The 23093-nt window shown below is 38.9% G+C and overlaps 1 protein-coding gene across 6 annotated transcripts in view; it reads left to right on the top strand.

The window, feature by feature from the left end:
* Positions 1-434: 434 nt before the first annotated feature.
* Qki (QKI, KH domain containing RNA binding) overlaps positions 435-23093 on the top strand; it is a 133597-nt gene continuing 110938 nt past the window's right edge. For 2 of the 6 annotated variants that reach the window (XM_070010999.1, XM_070011000.1), the window contains exon 1: positions 814-1043. In XM_070010999.1, the coding sequence (XP_069867100.1) occupies positions 902-1043 (142 nt within the window). In that variant the 5' untranslated portion in view covers positions 814-901. Of the gene's footprint in view, positions 1044-23093 lie in introns of all 6 variants that reach the window. The other 4 variants (XM_070010998.1, XM_070011001.1, XM_070011002.1 and 1 more) reach the window with 4 other exon arrangements.

Here is a 23093-nt window from a genome sequence, read left to right as displayed (position 1 = left end):
GGGAGAGACAACTAGTAACGGGCGGCGAGCGAGGCCGGGGCGGCGGCGGGCGCCGCGCGTGGCGGCGCGTCCCGCCGGAATTCCTCCCCGACCGCGCCCGCGGCTCCCGCAACCGCGTGCGGGGGCGGCCGCGGACCCGCCCGCCGCCGTGAGGCCGGCCCGGCGCCCTCGCCCGACCCCGAGGCCCCCGCAGGGCGGAGACCCCCCGCGCCCGGCGCCGCCGCCGCCGCCGCCGCCGCCACGCTCCCGCCCCGGCCCCGGCCGCCCGTCCCGCCCGCGCACCAGGGCGGGGAGGGCCCGGAGCGGCGGGGGGCGGGAGCGCGCCGGCCGGGCCCCGTAACGGCCGCCCTGCGCGGCCCCGCCCGGCGCCCGCCCCCGGCCCTCCCCGCCCGGCGCCCCTCCCCCGCCGCCGCCGGCAGCGCCGCCTGAACTGAGGCGAACTCCGCCGCCAAGTGAGTGAGGAGGAGGCGAGCGGGAGGAAGAGGAGGAGCGCAGTCGGAGCGCGGAGCGCCGCGGCGGGCACCGGCCGGAGAGACCCGAGCCCGGCGAGGCGGCGGCGCGGAGCGGACCAGCGGCCCCCCGGCTCCTCGCGGCGCAGCGGCCCGCGCCGCGCTCGGCCCGAGTCCCGCCTCCGCCGCCGGCCTCGCGAGGGAGCCGCGCCAGGGGCGGCCGAGGAGCGGCGGCCGCGGCGCGTCGGGCCGGGCGGAAAGTGCCTGCGGGGGGCGGGCGGGCGCGCGGAGCCGGCCGCCCCGGGGCTCGGCGCGGGAGCCGGAGCGGGAGCCGGCGCGGAGCGGGACGCGGCGTCCCGAGCGGCCGGCGGCCGGGGCTCGCCCGCGCCCCTCCCTCCTCTCCGGCGGCGGCGGCGGCGGCGGCGGGCGGAGAGCGCGGCGGAGCCTGGAATATGGTCGGGGAAATGGAAACGAAGGAGAAGCCGAAGCCCACCCCGGATTACCTGATGCAGCTGATGAACGACAAGAAGCTCATGAGCAGCCTGCCCAACTTCTGCGGGATCTTCAACCACCTCGAGCGGCTGCTGGACGAAGGTGAGGCGCCGGCCCGGCCCGGCCGCCGGGGCAGGGGGGCGGCGGGAAGGTCAGGCCGGCGGGACGCGCGCCCGGGAGGCGGGCGGGCGGGCGGGCGGGCGGGCGGGCGCACAAAGGCGGCGGCGGCGGCGGGCGAGGGCGGGGGCCGGGCCGCGGGCGGACCCCGCGCCGGCGCCAAGTTGGGCGCGCGGGAGGCGGCGGGGTCCTCGCCGGGCCTGGGGGTCCGAGGCGGAGCGGGCGGCCCGGCGCGGCGGGGCCGCGGACCCTCCCTCTCTCCTTCCCTCCCTGCGCGCCGGAGCGGCCCGGCCCGGCCTCCGGCCCTCCGCGCCCGGGCGACGCGGGTCCCCCGCCCGGGGGACGCGGGGGGCCCGGCCGCGCCGGCCGACGCCGCGCGGGACTTAGAGAAATTGCGTAGGAGCCCGAAAGTGGTGCGGGCGCGGCGCGGCGCGGGCGCCTCCCCGCTCCTATTGTCTGGGGCGCGGGAGTCCAACTTCACTTTCGGGGGTGGGGGCCGGCGAGCGCCGCCCGGAGCGGAGCCCGAGTTGGGGCGCGCCGGGCGGCGGGAAGTTTGTCGGGGCCGGAGGGAGCGGAGCGAAAGTTTGCGAGGCGCCCGGGGCGGGCGGGCGGGCGCGGCGGGGCCGGGCCGGGAGCCCGAGGCCGAGGCCCGCCCCGCCCCGCACCCGCCCGGCCTGCCCCGGGTCGCCGCGCAGCCCCTTCGCGGCCGCGGCCTGGAGTAGTCGCTACTTCCCGGGGCAGCCCGGGGAGAGGAAAACAGCTCTGAGCCCTACGTGTGCTTTGGGAAGAGGGAGTCGGGACGGCGCCCGCCCGCCCGGCCGGCGCCCGCGCACCGAGCGAAGCCGTCGGAGACGCCGTGGGTCCTAGGTGGCCAAGAAGAACTTGGAGACCTTTTCCCGGTCGCGCTCACGGAGTTGGCAGGCCAGAGAGAACAAAGGGCCGGAAGTCTCTCCCTGGCAGAAAGTGGCTCACGAGGAACCCGGAGCTGCCCTCGCCCCGAACCGGGGGCACAGTCTTGGAGCAGAAAACGCGGCCGCCGCCTCGTCCACGCACTAAGACGCAGCCGGAGCTCGCGTTGTTCCCACTCTGGGATCAGGGTGTTTTAGTGTTACACGGCTCCAGAGAAAACTCGAGCTGCCCCTTTAAGGGTTCCGCTTTTCCTATTTGTGTTGGCATTTGAAAGATTGTGGAGGCAGAAAACTTTCTGGAATGTCAAAAAAAAAAAAAAGAAAAAAAAAAAAAAGAAGCCAGAACTCTTGAATGCGTGTTTCCAAATGTGAGCGCTAAGGGGCGCCAGCTATTGTGTTTTTAATTGTGGAAATGTTTGTAACAAAATGTGTAGCTTGCCCAATAATCTGACCTAAATTTTTAGTTGCAATTTATTTTATGGAGACAGTTTCATCTGTGATCCAGGAATGTGTCTATGGATAGAAAACAATACGCTTTCTCCATGGCTTATTTTGATTAAATTAAAGTTTAGTAGGAATAATTTAGGGTGGAAAAAAAATGTTTGCTGCAGTTTATTGTTACAGCATTCTTAAAATGCTAAATTCAATCAAACGGCACAGGAGAATATTTTAAAAAGTTTGGAAATACTCTTAACCACATAGATGCTATTTTTAAAAGCTTTAAACAATTTGAATTTCTTTGATTAGTTGTAAAAGGCATCTCACTTTTGCTTTTATATCCATCTGCAGTCGAAGTTGATTTTCTGTAAAGTTTCTGACTTCAGTTTTTAATCTTTTAATATTATCTTTAACAAAGGTATATTTTCTCCTTGGTTGGAAATTTGCATTTCAGATGTGGAACACTGAGTCAAGATGATAACGTTCCAAGTACTGTTTCTCCTTTTCATAAAGAGAAAACTTGCCTTGATCTGTTCTTCTAGTCTTTTCAGCTCTCTAATGAATGCATAAGATTAGTTCGCTGTGGTAGCTAATATGTTTGAGATGGGCAGTATACTGACCAGGAAGTTGGATTGTTTTTATCAGACCAGTGCAAACATTCAGGAAAAGGGGCTATTCTTTAGTGTGGAATAAGCTGCTTCCTGTAATTGTTAGCATTATTATAAACCTAATTTTCAGTTAAAAAAAATCCTGGTATCTTAGATATGTCACTTTTTTTCTCTCTGGATGATTTAATTGCGATATTTAACAAGTTGTGCTTTATCCCTGTGGTCATTATCCAAAACGAATTAATGACTTCTGTTTGTGGTTAGGAGTAACATTTTTGTTTGTCCATAATGCTTGGCAGTAAAATTATTTTTCAAGTTCAGAAAAACTAAGTTTTTTACTTAAATGATTGATCAGTTTAATAGAGGAGAGATAGTTGATAATTAAGGATTTTGCAGTTTAGTCTTTTTGAATTTATTTTTATTGTAAAGGTAATGTACAAAAGGGTTACAGTTACATAAATCAGATAATGAGTACGTTTCTTTTTGAACAGTCACTTCTTCCCTCGTTTTCTCCAGTTTCTTCCCTCCTTCCCCTATAAGTTGTATTGTTTATTTTCAACGTAGTGTCTGGAGAATATCACCCTGTGTTTAAAACGTTTTTGAAATAAATATTTAAACATTTTCCAGTCAGCTTGAGAATTGTTAGGAAATTAGGAAAATAATTGGTTGTGTTTTCCTACTTGATTAAAACTTGAAGCTTTAGAAGGAACACATTCTGTGTCAAGTTAAAATTTACCTTTTTGTCTGTATCTTGGTGGTCTTTCATTATTCAATTTTTGCTTGGAGTGAGTACCCATCTTTCTCTCCAAGTATGTTTAACATTAAGTGAAGTAAGAGAATATATTTTGAGTTTTGCAGCTACATGAAGAACACATTTCAGTTGATATTGAATACCATGACAGGTTAAGACCTGGGTCTTTAGACTACTCTGTCTTCAGAAAGTTTTCAACTGTACATTGAGACAATCCACTTTTAAACAGTACACTGTTTTGTTGTGGTTTTTTTTTTTTTTTAGAGACCTTTCTTTGTCATAGAACTGACATTTGAACAATAGGAATTAATGTAAATTGTTTTTATAAAAGTGAAGAAAAAAAATTTGAAAAGACCCAAATAAGGAAAAATTAGGTAGTTTAACATCAGATTTTGAGTTTTTATTTTATTTTATTCAAAAATGAAAAATTAAAAAATGTGTATTATGGTTTGTGGGAAAGTAAAGTCTAAATGATTTTATTGTGAATATTTTTTGTAGGCCCTTTTTTGATAGTAAATTTTTCCTCTTAAAACATGAGGAAACATTTTAAAAACTTTATTTGCTATAATACATTTCCATGTTAATGCCTTTTTCTGCTTCTTAGGAATTTACTGTTTAGTGTGTCTTACCCACAGTTTTCTTGCTTTATTTATGTATTTATAGGAACTTTGTCCTGAAAAGCTTTTATTTAAAAATTGCCTGGCTATTGGTGTTGAGAGGACTCTGACTATATAGTTTCTTAAAAATTTTAGATCTTTTGTATGAAGAAGGAATCTTTGTTGACAGCAATCAATATCTGTGACAAATAGATTTTTCTTCTGGAGGAATCCCATTAATCTGTTCTTTCAGAGGGAGGTTTATCTTTTGAATTAGGTGTGCTAATAAGGAAGCAAGAACTTTTGACAAGTTCTCTTTTTCTCCACTGCCTTTCCTAGGAGTGCCACAGCTCTCTATATGCCTGTAACTAAAACAGGTCATTTGTATCACACTGTAGATTCAGCATTTGGCTGACTTTGGAAGCTTACCTGAATAAGTGGAAGATGATTCCTTTTTCTTCTGCTTTACATACTTTATAGTAAAAATTTCACACCCAGTTGAGTATACCAGTGTTTTTTATATGAACACTTTTCTTAAGTGGCTTTGAGATTACAAAATTAAAACAGGTTCTTTTGACTTTTTCATACGTGTGTAGGGTCCGGGATAGAACCAGGGCTTTGCTAATAGTAAGTGCCTTACCACTGAGCTACACTTCTGGCTCACATTTGACTTTTGAATGATTCTCCTACATTATATTTCTGTTAATTGTGTCACTGTTCTATAGCTAATGCTTCATTGATTTTCCACAAGAAGTAGTCTTTTTTTTTTTCCTTTTAGCGAGGATAGATTCCTATGGCAAAAGAAGTATCAGATAAAATAAACCTTGCTTTGACTTGACCTTTACTAAAGCTTGATTAAGATGCTCTTTTTTGAGGCATATATATTTAGACATGCAAGTTTTTTTTTGTTATTGTTGTCGGGTTTTTTGTATGTTTTTTGCTTATTTGTGGTTATAAGAGAATTTCAGTGTGGTCATAGGGCAGCTTTTTATAATTGTATTTAAACTACATTATATTTTGCTTAAGAAACTGAGCGTAGCTAATACAACTTACTTGTTTGATGATGCAATTGTAAGCAGAAATTGCTTCTCTGTCAGAGATGGAAAATGCTGTGACACTGTGGGGTTTTTATTAGTAAGTTAAATGCCCACTAGACAACTTTCTGGTGTTAGTAAGTTGTTATGAAAACATTCTGGAGAGTTCATTTTTCGGCCAAAAGGGTGGGGCCGGAGAGTGGTCTTAACCTGAGGAAGTCATGACTGGAAGTGTGTCAATTTTTTTAACATTGTTGACAAGACTTCATTACTTTTTCTGTTCCCTCTCCCCTCTCTATTCAACATTGAGACAAGAGATGAGTGCCTAGCAGATGGGAGGCCTAAGGTTCAAATTCCTATTTCACGTCGTCTGCTCACACCCCCTCCTCCCAAATTCAATGTGCAAGTAAAATTATTTTTTTCTTATACTGTTAACTTTTAGGTAATGCATATACCTTATAAAAACTAGTATGCTATGGGGGGCTCAAAATAACTCCATTTTTTGATTTCCTTGTAAGATTTCTCATTTAACAGAGAAGTGAAATATTAAATTTATAATGGTCAGTACAGTATGTGTTAGGTGCAACTTTCAGCTCATTTGTTTCTTGTTAGAATTTGGTCCTTGAAAGTGCCAGCTGAAGAGCCTGGCATGTGGACACTTACATGTTTATTGAATTCACATACTTTGGTGCTTTACATGTTTATATCTAAAATTGGAATGTGCAGGTAAATTTTAAAAAAATGAAAATATGGCCTGGTGCCAGTAGCTCATGCCTGTAATCCTAGCTGCTCAGGAGGCTGAAATCTGAGGATTGAAGTGCAAAGCTAGTCAGGGCAGAAAAGTTCCCATGAGATTCTTAATTAACCACAGCACTAGGTTTAAGCAAAAGAGGAGGTAAGGAGCACCCAGATCCTGAGTTCAAGCCCCACAACCAACAAAAAACAAAGAACATCTCCCAAATATGGAAGTGACACTAGGAATTGTCTAATATTTTTAAGAATTTAAGCATTTAATAGGTGATATAATATATAATCTTGGACATTTAGAGGAAAAAAGTAATGGCATTTTTTTTCTATTCAGATGGGACTTTCAAAGAAGTCTGTTTTCAGTACTTTACCTCAAGATGTGCTTAATCTTAATTTTAGTTTATTACTCTTGGTATGTATGAGAATTAGATAAAATAGTTTACTAAAGCAGTAGTTTCCAGCCAGTTCTTACACCAACATATATCAGTGTATCAATGCTTATCTCAGTTCTTGACAGTTTTTATATTTATGAGCTTAAATAAGTAAACCTTTCTTTAGTCATTCACTTAGAAAAGCCAATGTATAGGTGTTTCATCACACACACACACACACACACACACACACACACACACACACACACACACACACACACACACACACACACACACACACACACACACACACACACACACACACTGCACGGCAGATGGGGAAAAATATCTCTCTCTCAAGTAAAGTTTTGGTGTGTTCAGGATGAATAAAAGACCATAAATTGTAACTAGCAGATTGTCATTTGTGCCAAATGACAATTTTTAAAACATGAGTTTATCTTTAAGATGTACAGAGCTTCCTGGAAACAAGACTTGACATGTCTCTTCATTACATCGCTATAGAGAAACTGTAGAAATCTGAAGAGGGCAAAGTAGCAACAGAGTGGAATGGTGCCCTAAATTTCGATTTCACCTTTTGAATTGCTTTGTGGTGTGCTTTTGTAATCGTAGAATATTAACCCTGATGCTGAAAAAAACACAAAACGTCAGCTGTTGCCTTAGGTTGTGAACATAAAGAAAAAGTTCATGGGTTTTTTTCTAATTTCAGTGACATGTTATTTTTTGGAGCTCAAGTATGTATTCTGAGATGGTTAAAGAGAAACCCATTTGAATGAGTATGAGCCTAAAAGTGAGATGCAAAGACAGTTTTTAGAGGCTTTTCAACCCATTCAGTTAAATTCCTTTGTAACCAAAGTTCTTTAAATGCTATAGTACACACAAATTCAGTGCCTAATTAGCAGTTTTTTTTATTTCTGTTATTTTTAATCCTGTAGAGGAAGCAGTATTTCTGACTGAAAGGTTTATTATTAGAGGCTTCATATTGCCAAATGATTTAAGTCAGGAATAAACACTCGCATCAGCTTTAGTTCAGCGAAGGGCAAATAACTTAGTGATTTATCAGGTGGGCAACTGAAGAGTGGTGACCTGAGGATTGGAAATGGGTGCTGCACTAGGTGATGCACTCATTGTGTTCCTCATATTAGTATTGAAAAGGTGAGTGCTGATTTCAGATACATTAAAATCTTAAATATAAACCACAGCTCTTTGTTGGCTCTTTGTTCCATTGTTGTGTCTCGGATACAATAGTTGTTACATAGTAGTAGGCACATAATTTTTTTTTTTAAAGAGGAAATATTTTCTATCCAAGAAAAGAAACATTATTCTAAAGTTATCTGCAATACTATGGTTGCATTGGTGTTCCCACTACTGTGGCTGGGAGTCAGTGGTTAACTCAGTAAGCTTGTATGTGCACATGTAGGAATGAGCCCAAAGGTGAAAGTGAGTGCATCTTTTCATCCTATGCTGATGAAACCATCCATGAAAAGTTGAATACATTGACTGCAGATCTATAGAAAATATGGATTATAGAATCATGAACCTGCTAAAATGGACACATAGATAAAACTAATTAGTTTTATTTGTGAACATGAGCTTAGTAAATGGAATTTTTCATTTTTTTCTAGTGATGGAGGTTGAATCCAGGGCCTCATGCATGCCAGGCAAGCACTTTGCCACCAAGCCACACCCCAAGCCAGTAAAAGGAATTGTCCTCTCAATCTCAGATCCAAATATTCTGAGGGTTGAAGGTATCATGTGCACAAGATTTGCTTATTCTGTGAGGTAGCAGCATCATCTAATTTGTCGGTATTTGTAGATTCTTTATGATAAGATGAACAATTGAATAAACAGAGCAACTTGTAGAGAGTGAGAGATTAAAGGAGAGAAAGGTACTTTTATTCATGTGATTGTCAGGTTGTTAAATGCAAGAGTTTAGTAGCATTGATAGTTCAGAAGTTGCATTGAGATGAAATACTAGTACAGTTTTCTTGTGATGTAGAATCTGAGTATTAATAGGAAGGTGGAGGAATGTCCAGGAGGGAGAAAAGGGTAATGGTGTCAGCAAGGCTTGTTTAAAAAAAAAAGTTTATATATGAAGGTGGAACCGCAAAAATATGGAGAGAAATGGTAAGGATTAAGTGGAGAATAGAAAGATCACATTAGGGTGGGGATATGGTGGGCTTAAAGCCTTGTCAGGGGTTTCAGTTTCACTGAAAAGTATAGGGAATGTTATCTTACAATTGAACTCTTTGAAGGTAAACCAATAAAGGTATTTTGACTGTAATTGTATGTGGTTAGACCATTAGTATTTTTTTTCTTTCTGTGCTGAGAATAAAACTAAAGTCTCAAACATAGAAATACATACACTGTACACTGTACAGTGTATGTATACATACATACACTGTACTGACACTTTCAGTACAGTTGTTTCATAATATTTTTAGGTTTTCCAAAATTAATAGTAAACAGAAATGTTTGCATTTTGAGCGAAGTTTTAAGAGATTTTTAAAGTGTGTTTTTAACTATACAAAACATGTATAGGTCTTCTCCCCTACCTTACCTGTAAGTATATTTATCATGAAGTGTTGAGAATATGTGGGGCTTGTTTGTGTAGCAGTGAGCACAATTTTTGGTCACTTAAGGGAGAATTGAACTTTCTGTGAGAGTTGAAGAAGAATTGAATAAACTAGCTTTAGGTGACTGAGTCAGGAATTACTGAATTATTTTGACTTGGAAAAGTTTGACCCAGTCTCAGCAGTTAAGTGTGTACATGTTACCAAGTACCAATGAAGCTTTCTGAGAATTTTACCCCAGTTGACATCTGATTTATTTTATTTGCCTATATTTATATTTATTTAAAATACATTAGAGATTCATTGTTTTTCTGTCTCTTTAGTGTTTTTCTATACAGTGACCAGTTGAACAAAATGAGCAAGTCCAGTACATAATCAGTCAATTAGATTTCTATAGTTGCATCCAAAATCTCCTTGACTGATTTCCTCAAATCAGAATCTTAAGTCATTATCTTTTCTTTGGGAAAAGGGGGCTGGACCTTGTCCATTAGCTTTTCACTAAAGGTTGGGACTCTACCACTTAAGCCACAGCTGGTCTTACCTCCATTATAAGGTCAAGTCTTACAGACTTTTACTTCCCTAGGGGCTGGCTGGCTTTGAATTGTGATTCTTAAATCGCAGCCTCTGGAGTAGCTAGGATTATAGGCTTGAGCCATTGGTGCCTGGCTTAAATCAAATCTCTCTTTTAAACGACTTTTCTATTCAAAGATTATTCTTTCGTGTTCTGTGTATCTAGTACTTTGGAAGATTTAAAGGATGAAATGGGTTGAAATACAGTACCTTAAGAGTATATCAGAGGTCCTATTGTATCAGGAGGTAGACTGGTTCCACCATTACTGAAGTTCAGCTTTGTATCTGGGGTAGTTAATGATAGGTTGTTTGTTACATTGTAATGTTAGGGTGTTTTTTAAAATGATTGGTCCAGGAGGTAATGAACAGTAACTATACTATTAGATTGCCCGGTGTTTACACAGTATAATCTCAAAGGTTGCTAAATTTTGCTTGGATTAAAACACAATAATTTTCTAATTCTGCCATTCTTTCTACAGTTATTATTTTGGCATTCTTTGAAAGATAGAGCTTCTTCTCACCTTCAGGGAAAGCCTTACTGTTTGGAAATAGTTCCTACTGGGAAAGCCAGATAGATGCTTATTATTATTACATATTTCTTGGTTTCCAAAGTAAAGTATAAACTAGTTGCCCTCAATGGCAGTCAATGATGCTTAATCCTTCATGGTTATTATTATGAGATGGATTTCATAGACTGGACTTAAATAAACTGCATGAATTATTTTTGATGTTAAAGTCCACACAGTTTTGACCAGTGATACTCAAACTATTTCCTTTGTGTTTTAAACCTTCCTTTCTTTCTGGGCTGGGGTTGTGTGCTCCTACATGTGCCACCCCAGCTCCCTTGCCTGCCTGTCTTGCCATGCAGCCTGAGTGGGTGTTTCTCCAGGACTCTTGTCTGGCCTAGTGCTAGACTCACAGGTGCTAAGACACTTTATTTAGGTTGAGTGTAGGCTATTTTCAAACCATTTGCTGTGGACAGAGCTAGGACAGTAAATGATTTTAAAAGTCATGAGTTCACGTTTATCTTCTCAATTCAATTTCAAAATGGTTAATTTGGTAATTATTATCTTTGCATGTGCATATGCTTACATTCACACACCAGCCAGTTCTGAGGCATGAATTTAGGGCCAGGACACTTGCATTCTACCACTCCACAGAGCCACTTCTGGCATTTTGGTGGTTAATTGGTGATAAGAATCGCACAGATTTCCCTGTTGGCCTGGCTTCGGAACTGTGATTTTCATATATTAGTAGGTAGGACTACTGGTGTGAGCCACCAGCACCTGACTGGGTTATAATTGTATCTTTTTTAAAAAAAAATCTTATTGTCAAGGTAATGTACAGAGGGGTTACAGTAACATAAGTAAGGGTAGTGAGTACATTTCTTAACATACTTGTTACTCCCTCATTTTCCTTCCACTTTCCCTCCCCCTCCAATCCCCTTCCCCCCAGTTGTACAGATCATTTCCAACATACTATTTTATGTGTATCGCTGTTGCATTGGTTCCCCCCTTGTCCTTTATCCCGCCATTTTGTTCCCCTTCCCTAGTTCAGATAAGTATATACCCAGGGTACCAAAATCAAATACAGTGACAGTAGGGGATAAGCCATAGTGGGGAAGAAACATACACACAAAAGAAACAAGAAATCACATAGTACATTAAAAACAACAAAGAAAACCTCATGTTCTTGTCTTGGAGTTCATTTTTGCTTAGCATCATATCTTTTTTTATTAGCCAACACTAATGTTCTTGATACTGCCACAAGTACTTGCTTTATTTGTACAATATAGAGAAGACATTATTAAAATTCTACTAAATAGTATGATTAAAACTATCTTGCCTGTTTTAGACATGTTACAAATGATATGTATAGTGAATCATTCTAATTGTTAGGGTATTCAACCCTTTTTTCTTATTCCAGGTATACTTTTTTTTTGTTACTTTTTACTAAGCTTTATTTTGTCCTTTTAATGTGTCATTACTAGCTAAGTTCTTCTTTGTTATATCCAATAGACCTAGAAGGGGGAGTACAGGTGGGAGGGGTGTGTCTCATGGTGGCATGCCTCCCAAAGATTCTTACCTTAGAGGAAAGGGACATGTTGCTCTCTTCAAGCAAATACTTTGGATCTTACCTATGAAGGGTAGGAGTATCATGTAAAAAATTTAATTATTTGAATTGTTCTGAGTAATACTATGAAAACAAGACTACTTCTAGCTCTTCAAGCATTTAAAGGCCTTCAAGATAGATAAAACTGGGTAGAAATCAGGTTTTAAAATTGTAAGTTGCAAAAATCTCTATTATAAAGTTTTTGTCTTTAAGAGTTTTCTTTTCTTTTTCTTGTCCTAAGGATGGAAACCACGTGCTTGTGAATGCTAGACAAGTACTCTAGCATAGAGCTGAGCTTTCCAGCACTTAAGAATCTTTAATAGTAAAGAACTTATGTTCCAGCAGATGGAGATATTAGTACACAAAAGAGAGCTTTTAGTGATTAAAATGTGTTGAGAAATAACTTGCCAGCATAGAAAATTCTTATCCTTTAAATTATAAGGGAATACTTGCTCAGGAGTAGGACGAACAGCAGTTAAATTGAGTTTAATATTTAGGGTGGCATGTGAATGAGTTGTGATTTTTTTTTTTAAGAATTTGGTTTTTTAAGAAACCATATGTTAGTATGCTAACTACATTAAATATAACTGGTTTAGGATTTCAGTTTGATTAGAGCTATTTTCCAGAGTACTTGGTATTGTCTGCTTTCATAGCTTCATTGTTTGAAAGGTTGTTGCAAGAGATTATGTAATATATATACATTAAGAAGCTTACTTATACATGATCTGCAGTTTAAAAATCTATAAGGAGGTGATGCCTGCTTAGTAATGTGAGTCAGAAAAAAGTGTGTGTCAGTTTAGTATTATATGTTTAGTTGAAAAAGAAAGTTCTTTTAAGGATCTTGGTTTATTGTAGTAATAAAAAGTTATCAGTGGTACAAAGATAATCTTATCTCATTTTATTATTCTAGTTTATAGCCTTTATGGCATTCTTGTCAGTTTAGTTAGGTGAATATATATATATATATATGCATATCTCTATATATAGTTGTAAAATATGCTGTGCAAGTGTTGAAGAAACACTCATTTCTTATATATGATTTGGAAATAGTGCTTTTACTAATAATTGGTAGATTTAAATTATAAACTGCCAAGGCACTTGGCTAGAGAGGTTCCTTTAGTCTGAGCAACTATTATTCCTTCAGTCACTTTAAAGATTATTTCTTAGTTAGTGAGCCTCTGAGCCTCTGAGAATCTTCTCTGTTTTCTTTCTGGTAATCATTATGAATTAGAAACATTTGTTCTCATAAAATTTTCTTCCTTTTAAGAAAAATTTAATTGTATCAACTAAAAAGTGAAAACCTTGCATAATTCGGAATTAGGTACAATTTTTTTTTCTATTTTTTAAACTTATATTAGTCGTTAGAAAATTGGGATCTTTCCATATTATTATCCTTTTTTTTCTTTTTCATTCTTTTTTTTTAAAGAATAATGTATTTCCCATTGCTATTCATAGGATTTTGTATCCTGAAATCATTTCAGTTTTCATGGTGATATTTCATGTTCTCCAAGTGTACAAGAGTTAAATTTCTTTTGAACATACTACTTTGTTTTTAGAAACTATGTATATTGACAATAGCAAATGTTTTCAGAATTTATTACGTTAATTTTCAGAAAGTCCTACCTTACCAAATATTGTGATTGGCACTTACGAATACCAAACTGTTATTTTGCATTGCAAAACAAAAAGCAATGGACTTTTATGATATAGTGTATAATTTCTAAATCTTGCTGAAGATATCTATTTCAATATTAGTTTAGTGATTTAATAGTAGAAATTTTTTATTCTGTTTACAAGTAGATAATAGTATGGTACATTGTGAGGTCTACAACAAAGCTTTAGATTTGTTCCTTAAAATTGATGAGAAAATGGTATGAAAAGTAATGTAAAGGTGTATTAAAGGTGCTAAAAGCGGGTGCTTTAGTTTGGGTAATGGAATGTTTCTGGAGAAGTAATAAATTTGCACTTGACCTTCCAAGGACATAGGACTTGAGTGGAGAAAAGGAAAAGGTGTGTGATCTTAACATAAAACAGTGTCTTGGATACAAAAGGAGTCTAAATAGTGAAGTAAATAAGTTTCGGGGTGGGGTGGACACTTTTAATTGTCTGGAGCTTTATATTAGGATAACAAGAGACATCTCTCTCAGTTCCCTTCCTTCCTTCCTTTTCATCATCTGTGTTTAGTGTAGTTTTAGTGTAGTTTTTCTTGTCATTAGTTTTATGAGGGTTAAATTATAGTGTGGCATATTAAGCATGATAGATAACTTGCTGCTACTGTTTTTCTCATTTATTTTTCAGGTGTTCTTTTTTCTTTTTAGGTCCTGTTTTCCCTTGGTTGTACAGCAATTATGCAATCATATTAAGTGAGGTTTTGATGATCTTTATAGTTTGTATAGTAGCCTTTCTGAAAGGGAAGTACAAGAAGAGATAGTAAACTAGCACTTTACTTGGAAACCTGAATGTATTTTTGTGAAAAGAAAAAAAGAAGCTCAGTGGAGTGCTGTTTTAGTATCACAAGGCTCTGGATTTAATCTTTGGGATGCCTCTTCCTACCCTCTCCCAAAATTGTCTTTGACCAGAGGAAATTCCAGTCCTTAGATTTCAAAGCTAGAAAGAATCTTAACGATCTCAGTACCATCTGTTATTTTTATATGTAAATGCAGTTCACCAGTCTCAAAGTATGGAGACATGATTTTGGTATCGCTAGATTCAAGAATGGTAGGTGAATTGACTCTTTGGTAATGCTATATCTGTGTGATACCAGCAAGGAAGAGCACCCTTGGGTCTGATCTCTAAGGAGAATTACATCATGACTAGATCATTTCGATAGTTGGCTACCCTTTGATGTGAGTAGTCTCAATCATTTTCAGTTCTGTTTCATTGCTTGAAATACACTTTTTCTCAAAATAATAAAATTAAGCATCTATTGTACAGTCATGATCATTAAACGATGTTAAACTAAATAAAAACAAGAGATTCTTCTGGGTTCATGGTAGTCTCTTAGCATTTTCCAACACTTTGTATATAAGTTCAGATGTGTGGTTCATTTCAGATTTGCAAAGTGTTTTTCACTGTTTATATTTTATACAATATAAAGAATTTTGAGTATTTTGTTACAAGGGCTGCTAATTTCCTCCATTTTGTTTTTTTAATTTTTTTTTTTGGTAGATCTAGGTCATTTGCCCTAGAATAATATAAAAGTATTAGAAAATTTCTTGGTGTCTATTCCTAGCTACTCAGGAAGCTGAGATTTAGAGGATCTCAGTTCAAAGCCAGCTAAGTGGAAAAGTTCAAGAATCTCCATCTTTAAAATAACCAGCAAAAAAGCTGGTCTGGAGGCTTGGATTATGTAGTAGAGCACCAGCCTAGCAAGCAAGCTGAACAAACATAAGTCCAAACCCTGGTACTAACAAAATATAAAATTAAATAAGACTATTTAATTTCAATTCTCCAACATTGCTTGACTAATATTTATACATGTTCTATATAGTTTCGTGCTTTTTAGAGACAGAGTAAGCTTATTTAAATTTTGAGATGGTTGAAAGGTATCTAAAAATACTTTGTTGCTTTTTTCTTTGAAAAATTGTAATAAAATGTGAAAAGGGGAAATGATAGGTAAATGAATTTGATGGAAGAATAAGAATCCTAGGGAACACAAAAAGAAGATCAGAATTAGAAAAATCAAAGTTTAGGAAATGGAATTATTTTATATGGTGGTAAGGGGCAGGATAATCTTTTTTTTTTTCTTAATTTTTCTTCTGGCAGTAGTAAGGGATTGCTATACAAATTCCCTACAATTTGCCCCAGTTGTTGTGCCTTTGTGCTTTAAAATTTATTTTTTTTGCTCATAGGGTCTCTCCTGGTAGCTGGGATCACAAGTTTGAGCCATTTGATTGGACATACTAGTTCATTATTTTTCACATGTAGTTTTTATATGAATGAAACTTGGTTTTCATTTTTTTTGTTTCAGTTGAAGCATATTAGCTGAATGTCAGAATATATCATAGTGACATAGCTGTTTTGTTACCTGGTGAGTAAAGGTGTGTGTAAGTTCACCAAATTTGAATATTAAAGTTATAGATTATTTTATAATTTTACCTTGAAGGTGACTTGGAGCTTGAGAAAAGGAAAAGAATGAAAATACAGTAGCAAGGGGATTCTAAATTGGAAATTTTTGGTGTTATGAAATGAGTCTACTTGATTGTTAATGTTATTGTGACTTAATTATCAATGAGTGTGTTCTAACTACTTGAGCCAAGATAGCATGACTAAAATTTTTTCATTGTAACTAAGGTACTTGTTATGAAATAGATCATGTGCGTATACATATATATATATATAGAGAGAGAACTAAACTGAAAGTTTCCCAGTGTTGTCTCTCAGTAGTACTTGTGATCCAATCTAGTATTTTTATGTCTTATTAACAATACTCCTTGTAAATTAATATTCATTGGTTAAATGGATTGTAACTTACATAGTTTAGCAAACTAAACTGTTTTGATTTAATAAGCGCTTTCCAACAGTGTTTTGTTTTTTGTTTTTCCCTTTTAAAAAATCCAGCACCATATTGGATGCTGTGGATACAAAAAGATAAGTAAGACATGGCCCATGGAATGGAGAAAAAAATGAAAACAGGAGAGTATTGAGACTTAACTGCTGTTCACAGAAGCATGCTCAGCTTAAAGTGGAAAGTGCCACCTTATTTTCTAGTAGAAAGATGGAACATTTCTTCTAGGTTCACATATTACACAATTTGATAAATTCTCTTATTACGTACAGGCTTAACATAATGTGAGATTTAGTTCTGATTTTCTTTCCTGTGCATTTTTACAAAGGAAAAAATATACCAAGTTTATTTACAAGGTTCTAATATTTGATTTACTGGCCAAGTTTGTTAAAAGTTAATGATATAGATAATCTTTACAATATTAAATTTCACAAATGAGTATATACTACTTCTTTAAGTATATTAGCTTTCATGTCATTATTTCGGAAATACTTTCAGATTTTTTTCCTCTTTATATTGTGACTTATTAGGAAACTAAAGTCAGTTAGAAATGTGATGCAAACCTACCTTTGACCATTGACTATTTGCCCAGATGGTGAAAGTTAAACTATGAAGCAAACTGAACTTGAACATAATGGAGTAAAAGGTGGGAACTTAATTTTTTCTGATACTTAAAATTGTCGTCTTTATATTGAACTTCAGAAATATGCTCTGTATACTGATTTTCAGTTTGAGATTTACTCAAAATAATAATGAATCTTCACATAAGGAATTTTAAGGGCTGGGCATATAGTCTCCAAAATAGAGCAAGGCTCTGGGTTCAATCCTTAGCACTACAAAATAAATAAATAAATAAATGGAAATATGGTCAGCTTTATCCCAAGAATGTAAAGCATGGCATTTCTATAGAACTCAATTTGTATGGGCTACACTCTTGTCACAGTTTCCCCAGGAACTTATAGGCTGCTTCATCAGGTTGAAAAAGCCAGTGTCTAAAGTGAATGTGGTGGTTGCTTAGAATGATTTTGCCTTTAGCAGTGAAAAATGTTTTTCTTACAGTTCTTGTGCAGCAGGCCATGGAGTAAAGCACATTTTTATAATAAAGGTGATGAATTTAATCGCAAACTGGCAGCCAAATGGAAATTTCAGACCTTGATACTGGGAGAAAATTGCCTATAAAGCAACTCTTGAGAGAACAGGCTTTAAATTTATCCACCCATTTCGACATTGAGAAGAACATAGGAATCATAAAGAGTATTTTGCTTGGCCTGCTTAGTTCAGATGAATGACACTTGAATATTCCTAAAAGCCATAGGTAGTTTGTTTAAAATTTCTTAAGCAATATACATAAAGACTTTAGGACTTTTTTATTTTATTAAATATTTAAAACACTGCTTTTAATATTTCAGTGTATGATATTCTTAATGAATTGAAAACCATTTACTATATTTTGAGGCATTTGCCATGTATTTTACATTTCCTACATGTTTATGAGGAACTGCAGTCTCAAGAGTTAGAATACTCCAATTTTATGAATAATAATTACTAAAATATAGTCTTTGTTTTATTTGCATTTAAACTGTGTATTGTAAAACTTCAACACAGAATGGTGAAACTTGTATTATGAGTAACCTAACTCATGACCCACCATATCTGTTCAGAGTATTGAACTCTATCTTGGTACTCTGTAGCATTATATTGTTAAAACTCCTTCATCCTGTGAAGGAGATACTTGATCATCTTGTGTTGACCAAGGGAAGTCATTAATCAGTAATAATTCCAGAAGAAATTTCAGAGACAAAGAGCTTAAATTCCAGGTTGCACAACAGCTCCGATGGTGTGGAGTAACTCACACTTAGTCCCAGGTTGTCTGTCAGGTCTGCTTAAATCATTGCATCGTCTGCATCCCCGCCCTTTTGCAGAAATATACCTTCCAAAAGCTAAGTGCCCCAAACCAAAGTAAAAAGTTAAAAGTTGCGTTTGTGGAAAGGTCGAATGTCTTTAGGTGGCATTATGAGAACAGTGAATTAAGCAGTACTGCACTCTATGAATCCTGAGCATTTACTGATTTTTTTTTTTTCAGTAACAGTCTCCTTGGAACCCTCTATCCATGGATCTCATTGTAATTAAGTTTCAGGTTGTTTGTATCAAGAGTATATGAGGCTGGGAGGCAGGTAGCTGAAATGATCCAGCACCAGCCAAGCAAGTATCAGGCCCTGAGTTCAACCCTCTTCATCCAGTACCCCCTCCCCCCAATATATATAAAAGATAAATGAATTTCTTTTCAGATTTGGTCCTGTCTTCAAGATAGTCTCATTATGTAGATGCAAATATTCCAAAGCTTAAAACACTTTAGATAAGGGAAATTCAACCTGTCTTGTCTTTCAGAGCTATTTATCAGAATATAATGTTATTTATATAGAATATAGCATTGTTTTGGATACATATAGGCTTCATATGTGTACCTCTTGATTCATATGAATGCATAGATGTATGTACTATTCATATCACCATACTTGAGCTTATAATCTTTTGAAATCTTTATAGCAGCCCTTTGAATTGGGAATATATTTTATGGATGAAGGAACTGAGGTAGACTGAAAGTTTTTTGTTTTAATAAAACATTTTGCTTGGCTGGGAAGGTGGCTCAGTGGTAGAGTGCTTGCCTTGCATGCATGAGGCTGGGTTTGATTCCTCAGCACCACATAAACAAAAAGAAAAAAGCCGGAAGTGGCGCTGTGGCTCAAGTGGTAGAGCGCTAGCCTTGAGCTGAAGAGCCCCAGGCCCAGAGTTCAGGGCCTACGACCGGACCCCCCCCCCAAAAAAAAAAAATTTTGCTTTTCCCTATTATTTTCTCTCCATCACAGATTATATTTACAGTTATGATTCCATTTATTTTGTGAATTTTTAGAGAGTAAAATTTTACCTAACTTGTGATTGTTAAGAGGAAAACTGACTTGGAGAGGCTATTGCTTTATCCTTTCTGTATACCACAGCTAGTTATTTGTAGTGACTGTGAGTACATCTATAAAGAAGCTTTGATTGTGTAAATGGCTGGCTTTATTTGACAGTGACAATCTTTTCACAAGAAAAAAGAAAGCACTGGATATTCAGAATGTAAGAAATACATTATTTAGTTTCTCTCAAGACTTACTCTTACTCCATTTAGTATGTACTTAAAATGGGTTACTTTTTTAGTCTGGTTACATTTAAATGGGCTGTTTACCTTTTACTAATGGTGACAACTAATAGCTTTGGAACCTGTGAATTTCCTGGTTTTGAGAGATTGTATGCCACCACTCCATTACTTAGAAAAAAACTGTTTTTAGGAGTTTCCACTGTTAATTCTTTTTTTTTTTTTTTTTTTGATAGGTGTGTGTTATGTGACAGTATTAAGGCTGGAACTCAGGGCCTTGAACTCTAGGCTTTTTTTATTTATGTTTGGTGCTGTGCCACGTGAGGCACACTTCTAGTTTTTGCTTTTTTCCTGGTTAATTGGATGAGACTCTTGGATTTATCTGCCTAGGCTGCCTCCAAACCATGATCTCAGCCTCCTGAGTAGCTAGGGTTGTGAGCTAGTGGCACTTAGTTATTTTACATCTTAATGGAACTTTTTACTGTGAAATTTTCCTATATTTTTCAAGGAACTTATGCTAATTTGAATGGTAACTTGTCTAAATCATAGTATGTGACTATTCTGACATACACAATTATTCATTGTTCAACCACTATCTTGAATATAAAAGAAAGTATCAGGCTAGGAGGATGGCTCAGTGGTAGAGTGTTTGGCTTACATGCATGAGGCCCTCAGTTCGATTCCTCAGCATCACATAAGCAGAAAAAGCTGGAAGTGGTGCTGTGGCTCAAGTGGTAGAGCGCTAGCCTTGAGCTGAAAAGCTGAGGGACAGTGCCCAGGCCCCAGAGTTCAGGGCCCTCCCCCCCCCCCCCCAAAAAAAAAAAGTATCATGATCCAGGAAAACAGAACTACTGGCCTGGAAAATCACCAGCATTACTTAATAATCAGTCCTGATGACCTGACCCAAGCTGTAATCCTAGCTACTTGGAAAGTTGGGAATGGGAGGATCTCAGTTTGAGGTCAGCTCAGGAAGAAAAGTTCGTGAGACCCCTTTCTCAATCAATAGCTTGGTGTGGTGGTATATGCTTATCATCCTAAGGTATGTGAGAAGCTGGCCAGGAAAGTCCTTGAGATGATTCTTTAGTTAGAGGTGGCTGAATGTGGTGGCTTGCATCTGTTACCTAGTTTCTCATGGCAGATCACTGTCAAAAGTCTGGGCCTGGGCAAGTGGTGAGAGCCTATCTCAAAATAGCTAGCAAAAAGCAAGTGCTGGTAGAGAACCTGCTTAGCCAAAGCACAAGGCTCTTGAGTTCAAACCCTAGTACTTCCAAAATATAAATATGAATGTGCGTATACATATGTAATGCATGTCAGTCTCATACAGAGATGAGATTAGAAGTTAGAAAACTAGAGCTTTTAGTTTCCCCAAACTTTTAGTTGAGCTTTTAGTTTATCCCAACTCTTGGGATAAAATGTACCAGAGGTTAAAAGAAGCTTGTCTGTGATAAGCCTCTTTTCTTAAATTAGATCCATCAGTATAATATTGTGTTATCAAGTAGATAGCTAATGCATCTTTTTCCCACTTCCATTTTCCTTTCCATTATAATCATTAAAATGAGAGTTTAAGCGTTTTGAGTCTCGTTTTCCACATTGTAGCATCCGAATAAAGCCAGAGTTCAGACTTTATTTAATTATTTTTCAGTTAGCTTAACAGTGTTTTCTTATACAGCTTTTTGTCAGCTGCCCTGGTCTAACTACCTGTATTAATAATTTTGTATGGCCTTTGAATGTTATAAATATATAAATGGCTGCTGGTAGAAAACAGGTTCCCCTTTCCTACTTTACATGAAGAAACACTGTATGTTGAGACACTTCTTCAAGAAGCCATTAGTCTGCTTCATCTGTTGGTTTTTGCTCACTTAGTTCTGATGGAACAGGGCTCCTGTCTGTATTTGGTTATTCCTGTATCCTTGGAGTTTTGCCTGATTCTGTCAATATACTGATACATACTAGTGTACTATCAGGACTATTGATTATTAGAACACTGGGTGAAAATATTCAGGTGATATTTTATTCAGGCTACTTCCATTTTAGTTATAGTCTGTATGTCTTAGACATTAAGGAAATTAAAAGGCATTTATTTCATTATATTCTGAACATCTCTACTAAATATTTGGGTAGAGTATTGATCAGGGCTGTGCTGACTACAAATATAGGCTTATGAAAAAAAACTTGAGCAATTAGTCGTTACAGTTCTTGGGGTCCAATATTGATTTGTAGGAGCAGCATTTTTCTTATGAATATTTTTAAGAAAAGTAGTGCATTATGTTACTTTAAAAGGAAGGAGAGCAAGCTAGTAGAGTTGTCAACCAAATACCCTATTGATGCTGAAGTGAAATTATTAGAATGTTTTGTAGCTTTGTATGTTTTTGTGCTAATAGTCCTAATAACAGTTTATTCAGAGGGGATGTGACTGGGAAATAAAGCAAAAGCAATGCTGTAATTCCACTCCATTTACATTTGGGGGGAACAGGCAGTAAGCAATACACAAATATGTGATACAGTATATTAAGCACTTATAGTTGTGGGAATAAGTTGAATAAGATAAAGATCAGAAGAGTAATAATGGATTGGGACAAATTGTGATTTTTTTAAATTAAATTAAATTTAATTTACAAATTGTGATATTAAGTAGATCTGGGTGAATCTTGAGGAATTGACATTGACACAGATTAGAAGGAGGTAACAGTAGGAGCCCATGCTGCTTTAAGGAACAGCTCTCCAAGAGGAGGACCAGCACATTCTTCTATTCCTGTAGCTTGTGGCTGTAGCTGTGAATGGGCATTAGGGTTAGTTAGTTAGAAGAATAAGTCAGAAAAGTTGTGGTTGGGGAGGGTTAAATCTTTGTGAAGGTCTGGGCTTTCTTCTCAACCTAAGGAGAATTAATCAGAGTAGTGGCTCGCTCTTCGAGTTGTTCTGTGCCTTCTTTCAGGCAATCGATGAAGTCAAACCATCTTTGTGATCATTAGAAGTTATATCCTGTCTTCACTGTCACTCCCATGCAAGTGCTGTGTGTGGTAAGAGAATCTGTCTGTCCCAAGGCACACATTTAACAGAAATTTGCCAGAAGATAAGTAAAGAGCATTTTTTTTTCATTTTGTTGGGAAATGCATTGTCTTTCAACTGTATGTATGGGGAATTTGTAACATGTCATGAGTTCATTGTGTAAAAATTCAGTTTGAATTTCTGCATTGGTAAGTATTGATAAAACTCATGAACACAAACTTGTTGGGCTCTCAAAATAAAATTTAAAAGTTTAAACCACAGATCAAAATGTTGAAGTGCACAGCTCCCTTAGAGGTGTTTGTTGTTGTTGTTGTTGTTGTTGATTTTCTCCCCATCCTGGAGCTTGAACTCAAGGTTTGGGTGCTGTTCCTGAGTTTTTTTGCTTGAGGCTAGTGCTCTGCCACTTTGAGCCACAGGGTCACTTCTGGTTTTCTGGTGGTTAATTAGAAATAAGAGTTTCATGGACTTTCCTGTTGGGGTTGGCTTTGAAGCATGATCCTTAGATCTCAGCCTCCTGAGTGACTAGGATTACAAGCATGTGCCACTGGTGCCTGGCCTTTACAGGGTTTTGAGTGGGGGATAGTGACAGTTCTCACAAATTTTAGCTGGCTTATTTTGGAGGGTTGAAAATAGAGCAAGTGAGGATAGAAAGGAGTCAGT

The sequence above is a fragment of the Dipodomys merriami genome, unplaced genomic scaffold (assembly GCF_024711535.1).
Source record: "Dipodomys merriami isolate MVZ:Mamm:240054 unplaced genomic scaffold, mDipMer1.0.p SCAF_8, whole genome shotgun sequence".
Classification (NCBI taxonomy): Eukaryota; Metazoa; Chordata; class Mammalia; order Rodentia; family Heteromyidae; genus Dipodomys; species Dipodomys merriami.
This window is presented reverse-complemented; position numbering and strand designations above follow the sequence as displayed.